This window comes from Mustela lutreola, chromosome 2 (assembly GCF_030435805.1).
Source record: "Mustela lutreola isolate mMusLut2 chromosome 2, mMusLut2.pri, whole genome shotgun sequence".
NCBI lineage: Eukaryota > Metazoa > Chordata > Mammalia > Carnivora > Mustelidae > Mustela > Mustela lutreola.
Window position 1 is genome coordinate 118,893,088 of NC_081291.1, and position 21,117 is coordinate 118,914,204.

The 21,117-nt window shown below is 33.8% G+C and overlaps 1 protein-coding gene across 3 annotated transcripts in view; it reads right to left on the minus strand.

Annotated features, from left to right (window-relative positions):
• Window positions 1-6,581: 6,581 nt before the first annotated feature.
• Window positions 6,582-21,117, minus strand: part of ATP11B (ATPase phospholipid transporting 11B (putative)) — a 122,674-nt gene continuing 108,138 nt past the window's right edge. For 2 of the 3 annotated variants that reach the window (XM_059163376.1, XM_059163377.1), the window contains 2 exons: window positions 14,318-14,451; window positions 6,582-10,210 (listed from right to left, as the gene is read on the minus strand). In XM_059163376.1, coding sequence (XP_059019359.1) covers window positions 10,129-10,210; window positions 14,318-14,451 — 216 coding nt within the window. In that variant the 3' untranslated portion in view covers window positions 6,582-10,128. Of the gene's footprint in view, window positions 10,211-14,315; window positions 14,452-21,117 lie in introns of those variants that run through there. The other variant, XM_059163378.1, reaches the window with a different exon arrangement.

Consider the following 21,117-nt stretch of genomic DNA (forward strand, 5'->3'; position numbering starts at 1 on the left):
TTATACAGTGCTACATGTCTCTCATATCTTAATAATTTTCCATTTTTTCCCCTTTCAGTTTTAACATAATCCATTATATCATCAGGCTAAAGAAGAAAAATCACATGATCTTTTGAACAGATGCAGAAAAAGCATTTGACAAAATCCAACAACCATTCACGGTAAAAACTATCAGTAAACTAGGAATAGAGGGGAACTTTCTCAACTGGATAAGGAATATCTACAAAAAACCTACAGCTAACATACTTAATGGTAAGAAATGAAAGTTTTCCCACTAAGATCATGTAGAAGACAAAGCTGTCCCCCTCACCACCCCTTTCAACATTTTACTGAATGCTAATGCATTAAGAGAAGAAATAAATCTCTCTTTGTTCACAGATGACATTATTGTTTATGAAGAAAAACCAAAAAAAATCAAACCAAAAAAACCCTGGAATTAATAAGTGATTATATTAAACCTGCAGGATACAAGGTTAATACACAAAAGTCAATTACCTTCTTACTTACCAGCAATGAACAAGTGGATTTTAAAATTAAAAATACAAAACCATTTATATTAGCAGAAATGGAGTACTTAGGTATATAAATCTATCAAAATATGTACAAGATCTAAATGAGGAAACTATAAAACTCTAATGAACAAAACCAAAGAAAAAATAGATTGGAGACATATTCCATGTTTATTAATAGGAATAATAAATATTGTCAAGATGTCAGTTCCTCTCAAATTGATGTATTCAGTGCAGTCCCAATCAGAACCACACCAAGTACACGATGGAATGTTTAGAATGTACCAGCTACAGACTCTGTATTCTACAGGTGTTAAATGTAATGTTCTATCAACACTGATGTTATCAAGAATCACGCTGAATGTAAGCAGACTAAATGTTCCAATCAAAAGACAGGGGGGTGCCTGGTGGCTCAGTCATTAAGTGTCTGCCTTTCAACTCAGGTCATGATCCCAGAGTCCTGGGATCGAGGCCCACTTTGATCAGAAAAACACATTCCACATTGTCTTGCTCATATGTGGGATTTAAGAAACAATACAGAGGAACATAGGGGAAAGAAAAAAGGTGTGTGTGTGTGAGGAAGACAAACCATAAAACAGACTCTTAACTATAGAGAACACACTGAGGGTTGCGGGAGGGAAGTCGGGTGGAAGGATGTCCTAAGTGGGTGACGGTGCATTAAGGAGGGCCCTTGTTGTGATGAGCACTGGGCGTTCTATGTAAGTGATGAATCACCAGATTCCACTCCAGAAACCAATATTATTCTAATATGTTAATTACCAGGTAAATAACAACTTGAAACAAACAAAAAATTACTGTTTTTTGTGTAAGTTTAAGATTACCTTACACTAGGTAGAACGGCTAAAATAAAGAGAAGAAATAACAGGTGTTGGCAGGGATGTGGAGAAAAAGGAACCCTTGTGCATTGTTGGTGGAAATGAAAACTGGTGTATCCACTGTGGAAAAGAGTATGGAGGTTCCCCCCAAAACTAAAAATATCATATGATCCAATAATTCCACTACTGAGTACTTACCCAAAGAAAACAAAAACACTAATTAAAGAAAAACTAACTTAAAATAAGCACCCTATGTTTATTGCAACATTATTTACAATAGCCAAGAAATGGAAGCAACATAAGTCCATCAATAGACGGATGGACAGAAAAAAATGAAATCCTGTCATTTGTAATGACCTGGTTGTAACTAGAGGGTATTATTCTAAGCAAAATAAGTCAATCAGAGAAAGACAATTATTATATGATCTCACTTATATATGGAATTTAAGAAACAAAACAGAGGATCATAGGGGAAGAGAGAAAAAAATAGAACAAGATGAAATCAGAAAGGAAGAAAAACCATAAGAGATTCTTAATCATAGGAAACAAACTGAGGGTTGCTGGAGGGGAGGGAGGTGGAGAAATGGGGTAACTGTTGATGGACATTAAAAAGGGTACTTGATGTAAAGAGCACTGAGTATTATATAAGACTGATGAATCACTGACCTCTACCTCAGAAACCAATACATTATATATTGAATTTAAACTAAAAAAAAATGAAAAAGAAAATGGATAAGGAAAATGTGGTATATACATACACACAAATGGAATATTATGCAGCCATAAAAAAGAGAGAGTGCTGTTTGAGACAACATGGATGGACCCAGAGGGTATTATGCCAAGTGAAGTAAGTCAGACTGAGAAAGATAAATACCATGTGATTCAACTCCATACATGGACTCTACTAAAGAAAAAGGAATAAACAAACAGCACAATCAGGCCATCAATATGAACAACTGATGGATGCCAGAAAGGAAGGGTTGGGAGGCTTGGGCAAAATGGGTGAAGGGGAGTGGGAGAAACAGGCTTCCAAGTATGGAATGAATAAGTTATGGGAATGAAAGTCACAGCATAAGAAATATGATGTAATGGGACAGATGGTAGCTACACTTGTGAACACAGTATCATGTATAAACTGATCAAATCACCAAGTTGTACACCTAAAACTAATGTACTACTGTGTGTCAATTATACAAAAAAAAAAATCTGTAAGCCTCAGAAGACAAATATGGTCCTGCTCTCACAACTTTATTTTATTCCAGCGAGACTTGTGTCAGACTTCTAACCTCCAGAATTTAGGATAATAAATTTGTATTGTTTGAAGCTATTAAGTCTGTGGTAATCTGTTGCAGCAGCAATAAAAAGTAACACCTACTAAAAAATATCCCCATAAACAAAAAATTCTAGGCCCATATGACTTCAATGGTAATTCAAAATATTAAAATAAATAATATTACCCTTACATAAACTCTTTTCAAAAAAGAGGGGAGAAATACTCCCTAAATTGTTTTATGAGGCCAGCATAACCCTAATACCAAAACCTAATAAAGACATTATAAAGAAAATGAAATTACAAACCCTATATCCTTCATAAGCACAGATGCAAAAGTTCCTAATACAATATTACTATACCAAACAGTAATATATAAAAGAATAACATTTTACAGCAAAATGAAATTTATTTTAGGGATATAAAGTTAGCTTTACATTTGGAAATAAACTGAGGTAATTTACCATAATACTGAACTAACAAACAAACAAATATGATCACTTGATAAACGGAGAAAAAGCATTTCCAAAATTCAACACCTATTCACAGTTCTGACCACATCTATTTAATTAACATTCCCCAGGGAAGTTCTAGCCAGAGCAATAAGGCAATAACAAGAGACAAAGAGCATGAAGATTGGAAAAAAACACTGAAACTGTCACTATTTTCAAATGACATGACTGTTTTTGTGAAAACTGAAAAGATTCTGCACAAAATTAAAAAAAAATCTAGAATTGAATGAACTGAGCAAGGTTTTAGGTTAGAGTCAAAAGTACAAAAATTAATTGCATTTCTGTATTCTAGTAATGAGTAATTTGAAAATAAATGAAAGAACAATTCCACTTACCATAGCATCAAAAAACAAATTTTAGTTTAACAGAGGTTTGCCAGATGTCAACACTGAAGACTATAAAGCATTCCTGAGATAAATTAGGGATGACCGAAAACAAGTGGAGAGATACATGTTTATGGATGAGAAGGCTCAATATTGTTAAGATGTCACTTGTTTCCAAATTGAACTATCCAAATCAAAATCATATGATTTTTTGTTTTAGAAATTGACCCTCAACTGATTTCAAAATTTACATGGAGATTAAAGGACCTGGGATAGCCATAATAATCTTGACAACAATGAGAACTTTGATTACCTGATTTCAAATTTCAGTATATAATTACAGTAATCAAGGGGCGCCTGAGTGGCTTAGTCCAGTAACGTCTGCTTTTTCTGGGTTCAGGTCATAATCCCAGCATCTGGGGATGGAGCTCTGGCCTGCTCAGTGGGGAGTCTACATTTCTCTCTCCCCCTGCCCCTTCACCCTGCTCATACTCAATCTCTCCCTCTCTCAAATAAGTAAAAAAATCTTTAAAAAACCCCAAAACCTCTAGTAATCAAGATATGTGTTATTGGTACAAGGACAAATGAATAGATCGAGAGCCAAAAATAGATCCACGTTTATTGTCAGTTAATTTTAAAGATTTTATTTTAGAGAGAGAGAGAGAGAGTGTGTGTGTGTGTGTGTGTGTGCAGGAGCAGGGGGAGGGGTATGGGGGGGAGGGAAAGAATCTCAAGCAGACTTGGTGCTAAGCACAGAACCCCACAGAGGGCTCAATTTCATAACCCTGAGACCATGACCTTAGGGTAACCAACTGAGTCACCCAAGTACCCCTACAGTCAGTTAATTTTAAAAAGAGACTCCCAATGAATTCAATGGAAACAGAATATTATCAACAAATGGAGCTAAACCAAACAGCCTTGTGAGGGTTAGGAGGAAGGAAGATCCTTAATCCTTGCCTTCTATCCTACATATAAGTGAACTGGAGATGTATCATAGACATAAAAGTGAGAACTGTAATGTTTTCAGAGGAGAATATTTTCATTACTTTGTGTTTGACAAGTGTATTTTAGACAAGACACAAAAACCATATAACCATAAAAAGAAAAAAAAAAAAGGACTTCATCAAAATACAACACTTCTGCAAACCAAAGTCACCACTAAGAAAATACCCCATGAACACCACAGGGGTCAAGGGCACTGACCTCTGATGCACTTCAATATCCACTTGTAACTCTCGACTTCCCAGAACTTAACTATTAACAGACTGTTGGATTGGACAGCTTTACTGAGAACATAAAGTAGATTAACACATATTTTGTATACATATTACATACTGTATTCTTACAATGTTAAGAAAATACATTTATAGTACTGTGAAATATCCACATGGTTGATTCATGCAGTTCAAACCCGTTTTTCAGGGGTCAACTGTATACAGGCAAGCCACAGACTGGTGGGTAAATGTGAGCAATACAGTCACCTGACAAAGGACTTACATTCTTATAAAAAGGATTCCAGCCATTCTGTAATGAGACAGGCAGTCTAATGAAAAAATGGTCAGAGACTTGAACAGGAATTTCAGACAAAAACCCCCAAACAAGAAACTGCCAATAAGCATATTTTGAAAAGGAGTTAAGCATCAGTAGTTATCACACTACAGATATAATAGAACTGGAACTATCTTAACTGCATACAAATGCACATAAAATGGCATACAATAACTTTGGAAAACTTTTCAGCAGGTTCTCATGAAATTAAACATAAACTGAACTTGAGACCCAGAAATTCCAGTTATCTTAAAGGAGAAATGAAAACATGTTCAGAAAGAGTGCTCATAACTTTATTTATAATCACACCAAACTGTAAATAACACAAAGGTCCATAAATAAGAGAATGGATAAATTGTATGGTCTTCATGAAATCAACACTACTGAGTAGCAAAAGAAACGAAGTATATATTCCTCAACAACGTTGAGGAATCTCAGTCATTTTGAGCAATGAAGCCAGATGTAGAAGTGAACATGTATAATTCCACTTATATGAAATTCAAGAACAGGTAAAACTACTCTATGACAATAAAAAATAGAAAAATGGTTGCAAGGGAGAAAAGGAGAAATGAATTCATTGGAAAGTGGCAAAAGGGAACTTTCTGAAATGGTGTTAAGTTCTCTATCTGGATTAGGTAAGTATCACACAGATGTAAAGATTTGTCAAAAATGAAAGAATTCTAAAATCTATGCAATCAACTGTCCACAAATTTTACTTGAAGACAAACCATTTCCCCTGATTTATCAGGGGCTGTCTACCACTTCCAAAGAGTTGTTCACAGAGACATGTTTACCTATCTCCATTTACAAGTTTGTCCTTGAGTCAGCTCTTTAAAATAAAACTTCAATTGTTTCTGAATTCACTAAATTTTCTGGTGAAATGCTGCTCATAAAGCTTTATTTTTTTGTCCCAAATTTCTAATTCAAAGAACATTACTCCTCACATTGTATCATAGAAGTTAAAGACTTGAAGTTACCCTAAAGAGAGCCCAAACCCTCAGCTACTTTTTAAATAAAAACAGATGCCTGGGTATTATTTATATGCCAGGATATGATTTCATTTCAGAAATAAAAAAATATATATATCATACATTGTCACTCTTTGCATATATAACACTTAGGCAAATGTAATAGCTTACATTATAATAAACATATATTAAACAGTTGTGTGTGCTTTAAATGGCAACTGAGAAAGCATAAGGAAAAAAATTGTCATTAGGAGGTCAGAATATTTTATATGTAAATAGACATATCAGCAGTATTTTTTAAAAAGCACATATTTTCATTTGCAAGTTCATTTTGGCTGGTTTTTCATGAGTGATGAGTCAAGTGTGTTGGTCTTTACAGCTGGGACATTTCTATCAGTCCCCTTTTCAGGAGCTGTACTGATCTATAAAATCTGGGTAAACCAAAAACTTACAGATTTTTGACAGTGGAGTCAGTGAATGGCGTAATAGTATTCCTGTACCGTATGGAGGGTAAATGTAATACAATTTCATCAAAAAAGTTTTTGGCAATGTTAGCTGTGGCAAGCAGAGAGAGGCTTAAAATGCTTAAAGAATGAAAAATGAAAAAAAAAACACTTTTAATTTTGTAGGAAAATTTTTATTCAATAAATATAATTTCATAAACTTTAAAAAAATTACTGAGAGCTATACAATAAGTAACTACACTTACTGACAATGCAGAGAAATTTTAAAGGATTTTATTAGACAGCCACAGTGTCTGAGGTCCTCGATTTTAAACCAAGTGTTGCTACAGTATTTCCAGCTACTGATTCCCCATAAAAATCTAACAATCACCATTACTACAAACATATCATTAGTTGTTATCTATTTTTTTTTTGTAGGAAAACCATTCAAGTGTTCTCACATAAACAACACTTTAATAATGTTCTATTTTTACGAAAATAGATGACTCATTTCAAGATAGAAATAAAAATGTCTCAGAAGCGGGACCAAAATTAATAAAACATGTTTTATATAACTCTTTGGTGGTTTGTTTTATGAATACCTCCTTATATCCTACTTCAACGGGGTCTTTACAGGAAAACACAAGCATAGATGATTTTCCCTTTTTCCCTGCCCCCCAATAACTTCTCAGAGTAGCATATTTAAAATGTTTTTGGTATTAACTGTAAATTTTTTAAGTGGTTTTGACTTCTGCCTGTCAGACAGGAGCCTCAAGCTTCCCACACAAGCCCCATTCCACAGTTCAGTCTTACAGCAGAAAAGGCCTGGTCTGAGTAAAGGAATTTCCTGATGTGGTGATTTGCCTCAGTTTAACCTCCTACTCAGGACAGTGCCAGAGTTTGGATTAGGTCTGGGAAACCTGTGGACATCATGAAGACTGAGGCCCAAGGAGGAAGGTAGTTAAGAGAGATTCAAACTGTAAATTCTCCCCTTCTTTCTTCTCAACTCCATGGCAAGCCTGGTAGCTGTAGTTCTCCTGGCCCATACTATAATCCTCTAAGGTGAACCTACTGCTTGCTAAAGCTGAGGCAAGGTACTGAGTTATCTTTTAAAGCAGCTGATGGGCAATTTTGAAAACCATCTTGGTGCTTGCTACTATCCTCAGGGCTACAGCCTTCAGACTAGGTAGGTAAAGGTAAGAAAGTGAGGCAAATAGATTTGAGACCATCAATTAGTAAAAACACATGTAGCATCTTACTCTGGTTTTGGCAGGATTAAGAGTTAGGTTAATTCCCAACATCATACTTTCCGAAGAATTTTAAAGAAATATGCAAAGGGGACTTTTTTTGTGATTACTGGCTAAATAATAAGTTTTAATATATGAGCATTAACACTAGAAAACTACTTAAAGCTTATAGACAATAGTTACTTAAATAAACTGAAGAAAGCTCTTTTAACTTTCCTTTAAAAAGAGGCTTTCAACAGAGTAGGATGAGCGTATCAGTACATGCCATCTACTTTTTTTTTTTACATAGAGTTCTTAAATAACTTTAAATAGTCAATGCAGACAATTACATCAATCCCATTTTCAGCACCATATAGACTGGCTGACCTCCCTGCTGCAGTTGGTCAGAGACTGCTTGATGGTTTTGTGGTCCTTCTCTAGTGTCAGTAGTCAATTTGGTTAATGGCAAATAAACACTGTAAACTGTTAAGGAAGATGTAATGCAGGACTATAAATGTCATTTTGTTATATAAATATTTTATAACACATTCTAAGAAAAAACAAATTCTGAGTTATGTTCCACTAAACTACCCTAACTGAATATTTTCTGCAATATTTCCTCTTCTGGACCATGAATTGGTAAATGTATACATTGTACACTGTATAATCCCTTCAATGTATTGCCAGAATCATAGTATATTCCTGAATTCAATTTTGGAATATCTAAATTAAAGAAGGGCTATAAATGAACATTAATATTTAAGATGAAATTCATAATCTAATATCCTTGCATTATTGAAACAAACATTATGTTAGCAAGAAAATAAAACTAAAAAAAAAAAAAGTTTATCAGCAAACAAGGTAAAGTCTTAATTCTTGACTCTACCATTCTTTCCCTACCAGCCCAATTCCAGAGGTCTTATATTCATGAGATGGGAAAGAGGTGGAAGGTTGAAGAATAAATCTACAGAAAGGAATTATTATATTCTCAAGAGAAAATTTTGGAAACCTTATTTAACCATTTCCATATAATTTATATGTACACAATCATATACTTAGAGCTTGGTAAGCTCTTTAGCCAATAATCATTTCCAAATTTTAAAATGACATTACTTTTTACCAAAACAAATGACAACATTGATCATATGATAAACTCAAGATGGCAATTAAGTATTGAAATACAGCAATATGTACCTGATTAATCATTCTTAGCATTTTAATTTATGCTGCCATTAACCCTTAAGATTTAGAACTTTAAACTTTGTTTCATTTATATCCTGTAGGCATGCCTGAAAATATACCTTGTAATGGGACACAGGACAGATTTTACTTTACTGCGGTAGTCTACTGTAACTTAGATAACATATACTAATCTAAAAATAACAGGATTCTCACATGAAATCCTTTATTCTAAATGCTAGCTTACTGAAAGGCAAGAGCAATTCTAAATTAGCCACAGAAAGAGGCTCTTATCTTTTTAATTACCCTAATATTTTGATTTATATGATTAAAAATATTTGCAATATTTAAATACTGTCCAAACTTGTTTTTTATTGATATAGTCGAACTTTACAACAGTGTCATAAAATACTATAAACAAAGCTTTCATATAGAGAGGGAAAAAAAGGCAAATTTAAATATATTAACCAGATTAAAGCATGCAAAAGATCCAATGATAAACACATTAAATAATAATATGCTAATGGTATATAATTTACCCACTATAGGTTCTTTGTATTCCATCACAAAAATATTAGTAAACATCAACTTGAAATTTGGTGAATGGACTTGATTCCTGATTTATATATATAATATACCCTTTGCATGTATATACTTAACTTTACTGGTTGTGTTATAGTATTTAGAGAAGTTTGGTTTTGGTATATATTTACTACCCACAATGCAGTAAATAATGATGGGAAATGCATTCTTCTAATTTGCTGTGTGAACTTAGAAAGCACTAAAGAATTAACAACATGGGTCACTGAGGGACCAAAATTCCTTTCTATTCACATTAACTTTTCGCATGAAAAGTTTCAAATATAACTCTAATAAAAAAATAGAGTTTTCAAGGCAAACTTTTCAGCATAATTTACAGAAGCAGATTTGAATAGAAGACTCGATAACCAAACTAATACTAAAAAATACAATTAGCTAGGAATTACCTCCCTTTTCTACCTTGATATTAAAATATAGTGGCCTTAGCAAGAGGCTGAAATGCCATTAGGAGTCCCATAAGCATGAGGGACAACCCAAAGAGATAGAAAATGTCTCTTTCACAAATTCTAACATGTTTGGATTTAAATGAAAGGGGTTGAAAGGGGGTTATGTTAATGCTTTTTATTTGTTTTCCATTATAACTCTGAGTGGGTATGAAATACTTGAGAAATTTTAGAAAGTAATTCTGCAGAACTAGTGTGGCCATTACCAGGATGATCACACTGAATTTTAGGAAAGGAGTTGAAATGGTTCCCACAAAGTACTACTGCCCCTTTAACAAGTAGATGAGTCCATTGTGGAGAGAGTCAAGATGCTCCTGTCGTTGGTATAGAAAGGGTCCGATGCACTCCAAGATCTAAAGTAACAATAAGAGAAAAGTTTGGCTCACCAGTACCTATGTTTTAAGTGAGACAAAAATTTACTCTAAAACTAAGGATCAAAAATGCAATTTGAATATTAAAATAATCATGTATTGATTCATTTTTAAGAGCTAGGAGAAGTTCTCCTACTAGCCTTGAATGACCAGTCTATTTATAAAATACAAAAACTTGGAAAAAAAAATGCTCTACTCATTATATAAAATGTTAGCTAAAATTCAGACATTCATTAGCATTAAAACAATTTCTGTAAGTAGTAAAGCAGGAGATGCTCTTAAAATCTTAACAATACAATAAAAAATAAGTATAAGAGTTATGCACAGCCAGTTTTACTGAAAACAACTAGGCTATATTTTGACATTACAGAAGCAAACATACATTCCACTTACCAAAAGCTTTAGAATGAAATGGTAATATGCTCATATTATATTATACTATTTCTTTTCTCCTATAAATTCTATTCTAAAGGTTTTAGCATAATTAGCTTGAATGCAGTAAATGGTTTATTCAATAGGTATCAAAGACAGCTGAGACTCAGTAGGGTTTTCACTTAACTGAGAACAAATAAACCTCCAATGGTCTGGAAAATTTAACTACTGTCTGAATAATAAGGCCTATAAGCAATTAATTACATAACGCTTTATTTGCAGCTCTAGTAACTTAAGCTAAAATAACTAAAGACCAGAAATAGCCTTCCATGCTTACAAGAGCCTAACCCATTTCAAGGACAGTATCAGGATTTCCAAGTCAAAGGTGGCTTTTCTTAAAGGACTAAAAGTACTAAACAATAAATACATTTTATGTAACTTTTTCCAGGGTTTCCATTTTCCTAAACAAAGACGTTAGAGGAAGAGACTAGCATTTAAAATGACTTAAATCCACTCATCAAATATTCACTGTTTCCTTGAGATTGTGTATATAGTTTAAGTTTAAATCAATTAAGCAAGCACAGTGATAATGAAGTTTGGAACCTAGAAATTTTACAAAGTTGGCAAAGAGGAACACAAATAAGCTACAACCATACTGATAGTTCACAAATTCTCTAATTTTATTAGTTTCCAGAAAACCTTAAAAGCTGTAGTTTAAGGAAGGGCCTGTTCACTACCGTCTCTTTTTAGTACCTAGAACTGCAACTGGTACATAGCAGACAGTATTTATAAAATAAATGAATGAAATGAGTCTACGAACATTTCTTAAAAATATTTATCCAAGAAAAAGTATGCTTAGATAGGTATGACAAAACCTAACTCCCAACACCCTAATTATCAGGAGTCAAGTTTCCATTCCCAAATTGCCAGTATTTTCTATTAGTTTTTCCTCTTTTCCAACAATTGCTTACACAGGAGAATTTTATTAGTTAAGGTTTCTTTTTATCTTTCAAAGTATGCATGTGCATTCATATGTTAAATGTCATATTTGACAGAACATTAAATATGGACCTACATATTAACTATTAAGTCCTTTCTATTTAGGAAAAAAGGTTTGATTGTGATAATGTAATTGCTGGTAAAATGCATAAAGAAAATCATTTATTGCTGAAGTACAGCCTTTAGTGTACGACATGGCATATCCTTCATATAGCATCATGATGCTACACTTGAAACAAAGCCTGCAATATGGCATATTCCTTTGAAAACATCAATTAATAAAATGTAACAATTTTTGTGCCTGGATGGTAAAAGTTTTTAATCAGTGGAATAATGTGCATATGAAAGCTCTAGTTGTATTTCTCAAGTGATGCTTGTTATCTCTTATGTTTAATAGGTTAATAGAACAAATATCCAAAGGCTTCTACATCTTGTAACAGAAGTATTAGTCTTGCTTCACCTTTTAAGTTAGACATGAAATAGAAATGTAGAATAAAGGCTGTTCCAAAATCAAAACAGAAATGCCAAAAGTCTTTCACTAATACACATATATGTAAAAAATAAAACTCTACATATCAAAATGACTTTCAAATTTTAAAGGTAATGTTAATGGATATATGGCAATTTCCATATAGTCCTTGGAAAAGCACCAAGTGGTTTTTCATATTGTATGATTTTTATCCACTAGAAAAAAACTGAACAGATCTTAAAAGACTTTAAATTATTCACTTGAGGAAAAAAGAAGGATAACAACAGTACTAACCAATAATATGACCTGAGATGTTGGACAAAACTGGTAAGATATTTATAGTCTGTCGAATAAGATAATACTGTTAAACATTTTATTAGAAAAATAAAAAATAAAATCTTACAAAAGAAAATATTATGATACAATTTTAAGTGAAAAAAAGTAGAGATGATAGGAGAATGTGCTGAAATAAATCTCCTATTTCCAGGGGCAGGTTCAAAGGGATAATGCAGTATAAAAATAGGGGCATATTACCTGAATAATGGATATCAAACAATGAGAATATATATAAAGCAAAAAAACATTTTTGGCTTATTTAAAATTAATTACAGTTTTTTAATAGTTAGTGAAGATGTATACTTTCATTAAAGAGAACTTCCTGTTGAAGCAGAAATTTAAAAAATTCTGTGGAAGTTCTATAGCAGTCTCTTAGTCTAACTCCCACTTTAATCCTAAATAGTAAAGCTGTCTTATTCACCACAGAAGTAGGTCCTTCTGAAACTCTTTTGGAAAACTTGGTGGCCTGGGTACATGACAGAGCTGCTTTTTAGTAATGCATTTTATAATACAATTGTGTAAGTCAAAACACGTAAGTCCCAATAAATTTAACTGCTCATAGTAATTCTTTTATGTAGAATAAAATTACTACAAAATGATACCACAGCATTATGGAAATATTTTTGATCACATGTTATAATCAATAAATGGAGACTGAAAACACATATGTTAAAGAATGCTATTTATAAATGCAACTGTACCTTAAAGACTCGGCCATAACTAAAGGCAAAGTGGGAACTAATAAGTTTGCCAATAAGTGTTACCTGAATTTTATGATACATGAATGATAATTATTAATTTTAAAAACAAAATCTAAGCAAATATTAAGTTATTTTATCAGAATGTAATAAAAGTTCATCCTCCATCCTCTATTCCCTAACTCTGGGGTATTTTCCAACCTTTTCCATTCCACGGCACACATAGAACGTGATTATTCATGTGGTACATGGTGGACAATGTTCATCTATCTATCCTTGCCCATCTATAACTCTTCACACACACTGGTGCACTGCTGCTCGCATTTTAGGAATATGATAGAATTCATCTTAAGAACATCAAAGCATGAAAAAAGTTATTTCTACTTCTTAATGTCCCCTGAATAATAATATGTCTCTTGGAAACTATATGAAGTAATGAATCCATTTCACTTTTAAATAAATTTAAGTGGCATTTACCAAAACATGGCATTTTCTGTTATGATCCACAAAAGCAAGCACTGATAAACCTAATTCAAGAAATAGATTTGGGAAGGGACAGAAATGCTAAGATTCTTCTAAACCATAATTTAACATGCCAGTTCTAACTTATAAACTTCTAATTAGACCGTGAACACCAAGTTAAAAAAAAAAAATCACAACTCATTTTTAAAAACTCATTACAGAGATAAAATGGTATAAGAAAGCAGAAATACAGCCTTCTGTGTTTATAAATACCATAAAGTCTCAAATGGATGACCAGAAAATATACATGAAGAATAAGAGAAGCAAAATCCTTTGATTTTACTATTATGTGTAGACTATTTGGTAAATACAAAAAACAAACAAATAAAAAAATACAGAAAATAAAACAGTAATATAAGGTATAATAAAAAAAGAAAGTTATAAAAGCTAAGTAAGTATCATATACACACTCCTATTCACCACATTATAGAAAGACTGCAAAGCAAAAATTTTTGTTCATTAGATGAAGTCTCTTCAAAGGTGCTTTCTCTTCCTTTGTTAGTGAAAGAGCCCCCTACACCAAAAACCGCAAAGTGAAATCTACCATCAAAGAGTGCTAATAAATAGCACACCACCCGCTTCAGTTGGTAAAACCAGCTGATGATTTATTAGGTATCTAGAGACGCAGGTTCATCCTGTTCCAGTTTACAGGACACTCATCTGCAGCAAAGGCTACTTAGAGAAATTTCACACCTGCTGACATGGGTTGGACTACATCTTCCTACTACTCGTTCCAGCATTCTTCCAACAGATGCGCACGCTGTTTCTCCCTCTGAGAAACAGCACATGGAGTCCAAGCACTTGATACCTGAATTTGTTTCAGTAAGCTGGAGGAGTTAAAGCAGAAAAAAAATTAGTTATTTATAGATCTGGATTTCCAAAAAGCATAAAAAAAAGAAGACAACAAGCACTTTAAAACCAAAAGTAATGTATATAAACGTTTTCTATAATATGAAAATATATGGAAGGCTTTAAAAGGCACTGTGTCCTAAATTAAAAGATGAATAAAATAATTATAAAAATAAGTAGCTGGCTTTTATTTAAATCTATAAAGATTTTGGATTTTAATGTCTCATTTTAATAATTTAGTACAGCCAAAATGATTTACATCAACCACTCAAACTCAGTGAATTCTAATTCTTGAGTTTTTGTTTAGGTGAAATGCTCCTGTAATTTCAATGAAAACTGTCTAGCAATTGAGAAAAACGGAGTGTGAACCATTCTGAAGACTGGGAAATGATAACCAGGCAGGACCTAACCCAATCTTCAACAACACCAACAACAACCATAGCAAATACTTATGTAATGTTTTCTATGTGCTGGGTTCTAAGCACCTCTACATATATACACTGAAATAATCCTTAAAAATTTATTATAATTTTATAATTATCCTTGAAAAAAGCATCATTTATCATAACTTGCTAAGCAATCACTAAGTGCCAATTATGCCCATAATCAGCTTACCTTGCTTTTAAAAAATTTACCGATTAATTTGATTTACTGTATTGAAATCCACTAAACAAATGACTTACTACTATTTTCATTAATTTCTGAAGGTATGCAACAGTCATACTGATTCAGGCATAAATAACCCAGCAAAATCACTTAAAGCCAATACTACTAATAATCTTAATCCCGTTAAAATGAGAGAAAGAAATGGTATGATCACATAGCCCAATGAATCCCAACCTTGGTTTTGAAATGGTCAGGTGTACTCCTTAATTTCTCAGGGGATATCATTTTAAACAAACTGTTTTTCATTCATTTTCCTTTACATATATAACATACTGTATAATAAATCTTTGGAAAGTATAGAGGAAGGAGAACAAAAATAGATTTGTTAGAGTGCTGCAATTCACAAAGGTTGGGAATCACCAAGTGTTGAGTGTGGGCATGACAACAGGGGACATTTGTGGAGACGCGCACAATGGACAGAAGACGGATATGATGGAACATAAATAACCTGGCGCTCAGAATATAAGGAACGTGTGAGGTCCTGCAAAATACCTGCTCACAGTAATCCTGCCAAAAGCAAGCAGTGTGAGACAACATGATTCCCGTCTGGCAATGACCTAACTGTCCCAATGTCCTAAGGTCTGTTGAGCACTGAGAAACAGCCAAATGTTACTTGTTCTTTCATTACAATACCCTTGGTTTAGGACTATTTATGTTCGTTTCTTAAACTGTTTTTTGAGAGATGTTTACAGATGTCTCATGAAAAAAAGTTCTGTGGCTAATTAAGTTTCAGAAACACTATTTCAATGATGGTCTAAACAGGCTTATTGAGTAAAGGACTGTCAATAAGTCAGGACACATGGTCAGTCTCCAGGAGGAGAGCTAGACATAGTGCAATTCTCAAACTGTATTTTTTTTTCCCCCAGTAAAATCTTGTCCCTGGGAATCCATCAACACTAGGAAGAACATTAATATCCAGAAGAATAGTTTAGTAAATTTTATGTCTCCCAGTTTTCTCCTTGGGTCCTTCCTTGGGCTCTAGTTTCCTCCATCTCAAAAATCACCCTCTACAGAAGCAGGACTTGAACGATCCCACATGCTCAAGGTGGAAGTACAATACTGCAAGGGGGCCTTAAGGCCCTTTATAACCTGACCACAGGCTGCCTTTCTTGCTCAACTTCCCAATGCTTCTGTACAGTCTTCACACAGCCAACAAGTGCAGTGTTCCTTGCCTTCAGGCATATGTCAGGGCCTGTCACCAATTATGGTCAGAATGCTGCCCCCTACACCTACTTCAGTTTAAATACCTTTGTCTCCATGAAACCTCCCTCACCTCTCCAACTATCAGTAATCTCTCTCTCGATTCTATTACTCTGCTTGTTCGCATAATTTAATGGTATGAGCCCTTAAATTCAACTTGTATTTATTAAGCAAGGCACTGTGCTGGTTCCTAGAGGGGATGGCAGTCTAGTGAGTTAACAGGATGGGAGATAGGAACAAATAATGGCAGTTACATTAATGGAATGTTTACTATGTATGTGCCAGTTCCTATGTAAGATGCTTCTCATGGATTATTTTCACTGAAAACTTACAACAAAGTTCTGGGATAAGCACCATATTCAGAAGCATTTTACAGATGAGGAACTAGAGAAGTTGAGAATTTGTTCAAGATCACCCTGCTGAGGCTTGCGTCTCGATTTCTTTAATTCCAGAGCTCAAATCTCTCTATCATGCCATTATACTGCCTTCTTATAATTATGGTAATAAGGCTGAATACAAATATTAAAAAAGAGGAGGGAAGGCTCAAACCCAGCTGTTGTTGTTGGTATTGGTGGGAGGGCATGAAAGAGTTGATGAAAAAGATAGCATGTGAAACACATTTTAAAGATTGGATGGGATTTCAGTAGCTGGAGAAGGGAGAGAAAGGGCATTCTAGGCTAAGCAAAGAGAATGAGTAATTATGTGTGGGTAGAAAAGTATGATGTGTATTCAGCACATGTTTATCCTAAGTGTAAGAAAGTAGTTGTTACACCTGCCCCTTTCCAAAAAGACCAGTGTGACTCAAAGTGTGATCCATGGGTCAGTGCTGGTCTGAGAACATTTGTTACTGGCCTATGAGGAGATAAGTGTTTCTGGTCTGTATGAATAAGAGACAAATAAATTTTATGGCAATTTGACAACACTTTTATAACTGTTTAATCCAATAATAATTTTATATTAGGGCTTATTTTAAATATCTTTTAAATTTAATTTCCTAGCACAGTTTGACCCTTAAACAAGATGGGTTTGGACTGCACAGGTCCACTTACAAATAAACTTTTTTCAACAGATACACATACAGTAATATAAATATATTCTTTTTTCCTTTTGATTTTTTTTCTCTAGCTTACTTTATTGTGAGAACAGAGCATAAAACACCTATAAGATACAAAATACATGTTAATTGGTACTTTAATATTATCGATAAGAGTCCTGGTAAACAGTAGGCTATTAGCTAGGTTTTTGGGGAGTCAAAAGTTATACCTGAATTCTTTACTGCACGAAGAGTCAGCACCCCTAGCCCCCACATTGTTCAAGGGTAACTGTAACTCATTTTTATTGTATTTTCCCAAAGAAATGGTCCATCATGGACTGGATGGGAGATAGGAACAAATAATGGCAGTTACATTAATGGAATGTTTACTATGTATGTGCCAGTTCCTATGTAAGATGGAAATTAAAAACAGGAAGACAAGGAAACAACAAATTTGGTTGTTTCCAAATTTGGTCTTTCCATTTGGCTGGGGAACACTAAACTAGACCAGAAACTATAGACAGCAAGAAGTTTGTCTAGTACTTCATAATTTAACAACTTGTGTTTTGCTTGTATAGCTGGAGCTCAACTTTCAAGGATTCACTGAAGATGAAATCCGGAAGGTCAGCAGCATTTGAGTGACCACATATGCCCATAACACAGCTTAGGTCTGGATCTGACTTTAGGTAATTATGTTGCTTGCACTCATTACCTCTCACTTTAAAATTCAGGACAGGTATTAATATGTGGATAATCCCAGAGAGAGTAAACCTCTCGAAATATCAAAAATATTATAAAGAAATGACTTAAGATGACCTTTTAAACTAAGCAAAAATATATTTCCTTTTTTTCTCTAGGAAGAAAAAAACCCCCCGCTGCTTTAAAAGTGCCGAATGCTGGCTAACTGTGATTCTGTAAAGCTGCTATTTATGTAAAAAAACCCTACACTGTTCTCCAGCAAACTTCCAAGCTCTACCACTTTCTCATATACATATCTTTGATCTCATATTCAGGAACTGGGAGACCAGCCAGATACATGTAGCCACAGCTGCCAATTAAGTGGGAGTAGGAAAAGGGTGGAACATTTAAATCTCATTTCATTCAAAGTAAGGAGAAGGAATTATTCCTTTTGTGTGCGTTTGTTTCTTTCTCTTTCTTTCTTCCTTCTTTTTTTTTTGACTGCTTATAAATACTAGACAAGAAAGAAAGCAAAGCAATGGGAATGAGACTCTGTCTGGCAGCACTTTAATTTATCAGAAATTTTGATTCATTGGTAAGACTACCACATTTTCTTCCCAGGAATGACCACATATCTTAGAGCTGAAAGGGTGGCCAAGCAAAACAACTATGGAGATTCAACATAATTATGTATGGCTAATAAAAACTTTCATCTTTCTAGAACTCATTTCAATTTATTTTGAAATAAATTCTGAATCAGTGCTCTTATTTCCATTATTTTCATACCAGTGCTAGGAAACATTTAAAAATTTCTTCCAGTGCTTCTACTTCTATCTCCTATCTTTCTAGAATCTTCTAGATGTTAGAAAATTATCATACATCTTTAAATTATTTAGTCTTTCCTATGACCTCCTACCTATCAAATCAAATCAAGTCTTTTTAAGTTTAGATAAGAATTATTCAACTATTAACCATATTTGTTCTTTTGTCTTTACAACAGTTTTATAATAAATATATAATCAAAGTGAGAATCTTGTACAGCCTTAAAGGATATTTGGAAACTGTAATTATGGGGGAAAAAAAAAGGTGTTCAAGGAAATGTTTTCCTTTTTAATGTGAAATCAAAAGCCGTCAAAAAGTACTGATTTCCAAATTTGGTTAAAAATAATAAAACCCTTAAAACAACCCTTAAAACAAATAGCTTCAACTCATTATTCAGAATTGCAAGAGGTAGCTGGTTAGCAATGACATTTAGAAGACTGCTATCTTTCACTCAAGGCCCATTTCTTCAAAACATGCCTCAAAAGCTCACATTCTCTCCTCTATATTCTCTCCCCTCTTTCCTTTTCCTCAAGGAAAATAAACGACTTTGGAAGATAGTTATAAATACCTCCATACTGTCTTTTAGGGATCTCCAGAGAGGAGATTTCTGTATATGTTGCCTAAATTTAACTATGAAAATAAGCATATAAGAATTATATTTATCGGGTATGGTTATTTTAATAATTTGGTCTATTCTAGTTTCAGAAAGAACTGAGGCCCCTTTTTAATGATGTGGTTACATAAATAACAAGATCTGAAGTTTAAGAAGAGTATCAGTATCTGCAAAAAATGGTATAATCACCAATTTTAATGGAGAGGGTAAATCAGAATAGCATTAATTAATGAACTAAATCATGGTAGCCAATGTTAAGAATTCAGTTTTCTAAAAAAAGAGAAAAGGAAAAAATCAGTTTTCTAAGTATGAATCATAATATTTTTCTTCATTTCAACCTCCAGATTTTGCTCAAATAAGTCAGCACAGATTTGAAAATAACATTAGTTTTATAAAGTGGTGTATTTATCAGGTATACATGCAGGTCTTGCTACTCATGGCAGCCTTATTAGTAGTTTTTTTTAAATGTTCAATTCTATTTGTTCACAGAATTTTATTCAGGAAAGTATAGCTTTTACTGGCAAACTGAATCCAGGCCATTAAAGTTTTCTGTTCCTTTTGTAGTTCACTTTGTTAAATGAGAGAGTAGATGTCTAAGTATCTTTGTCACAGAAGAGGAAGGTGACTTGTAGTTGGTTGAAACTATTCTTTTTTTTCTGTCATAGGTGATGGCAAGTTTCAGGTCTGGGGCTTAGCATCCAGGTCCACAATGAGAAAGGTCAACGGCCTTAACAGTCTGTTGATATCCCTATAGTTGCTAGGTATAGTTGAAAAGAGAGCATCCAGAGCAGGCCAGGAATCTAGGGACAGAGAAATGACAAAAAAATGGAGGCCAAAGAGGCAGGTCACAGTGGAGGGAGATGACTAGAAGATCCTAGCCCAGGACAACATTTAGGGCTCAGCAGCAACCTCTGCCTGATTTGGCAAGGCTGACCACCTTTCCATTAGAGGAAACAACTGCCATGTCAAGACAGAAAAAACACAGAAGAGGGATATTACATAGCACTTACTTTTTTGAAGTGATTTTTACTTCAAAATATATGCCAAAGGCAGAAATATATAAGAAATATATTCAAGGTATACTTCACTCAATGAATGAAAATTCAGTGATAAGCAGGAAAAACTGCAGGTCAGGGTAATACAATTTTACTAAAGTCATATTCATGGTTTCAGGGTTCTTCTAGCTTCTTGTTTATAGGAAGAAAGACCAACTATCACAGGATGAGGAGATATTTTCACTCATCAACCTTTTGTAAAAGTAACCATAACAAGGCCCCTGTTATTAGGAGCATTCTAAGAACCCATCTCTCAACTGTATTATACATTTTAATGGACATATTAAAGCAAAGCAGTACCAGATCCATGTCTTATGAAATATTCACTTGAATTTGACCCTTCGGGAAACTTTTAACACAGAGGTCATAGTTTTTTAGGGTTAGTACAGTCAGGTCCCAATTGGATTATCTGCTTTGTGGATTATCCAGGGAATAATATAAATCCAGGCCAGCTCCCCCTCTTTGCCCAGCTCAACCAGGGCCTATTTTTAAAAACTAAAAAATTTTCCAATTTATCAAAGCAAAATACAAGATAAATTTAGAGTAAAAATAATCACACAGAGCATTCCAACAAAAG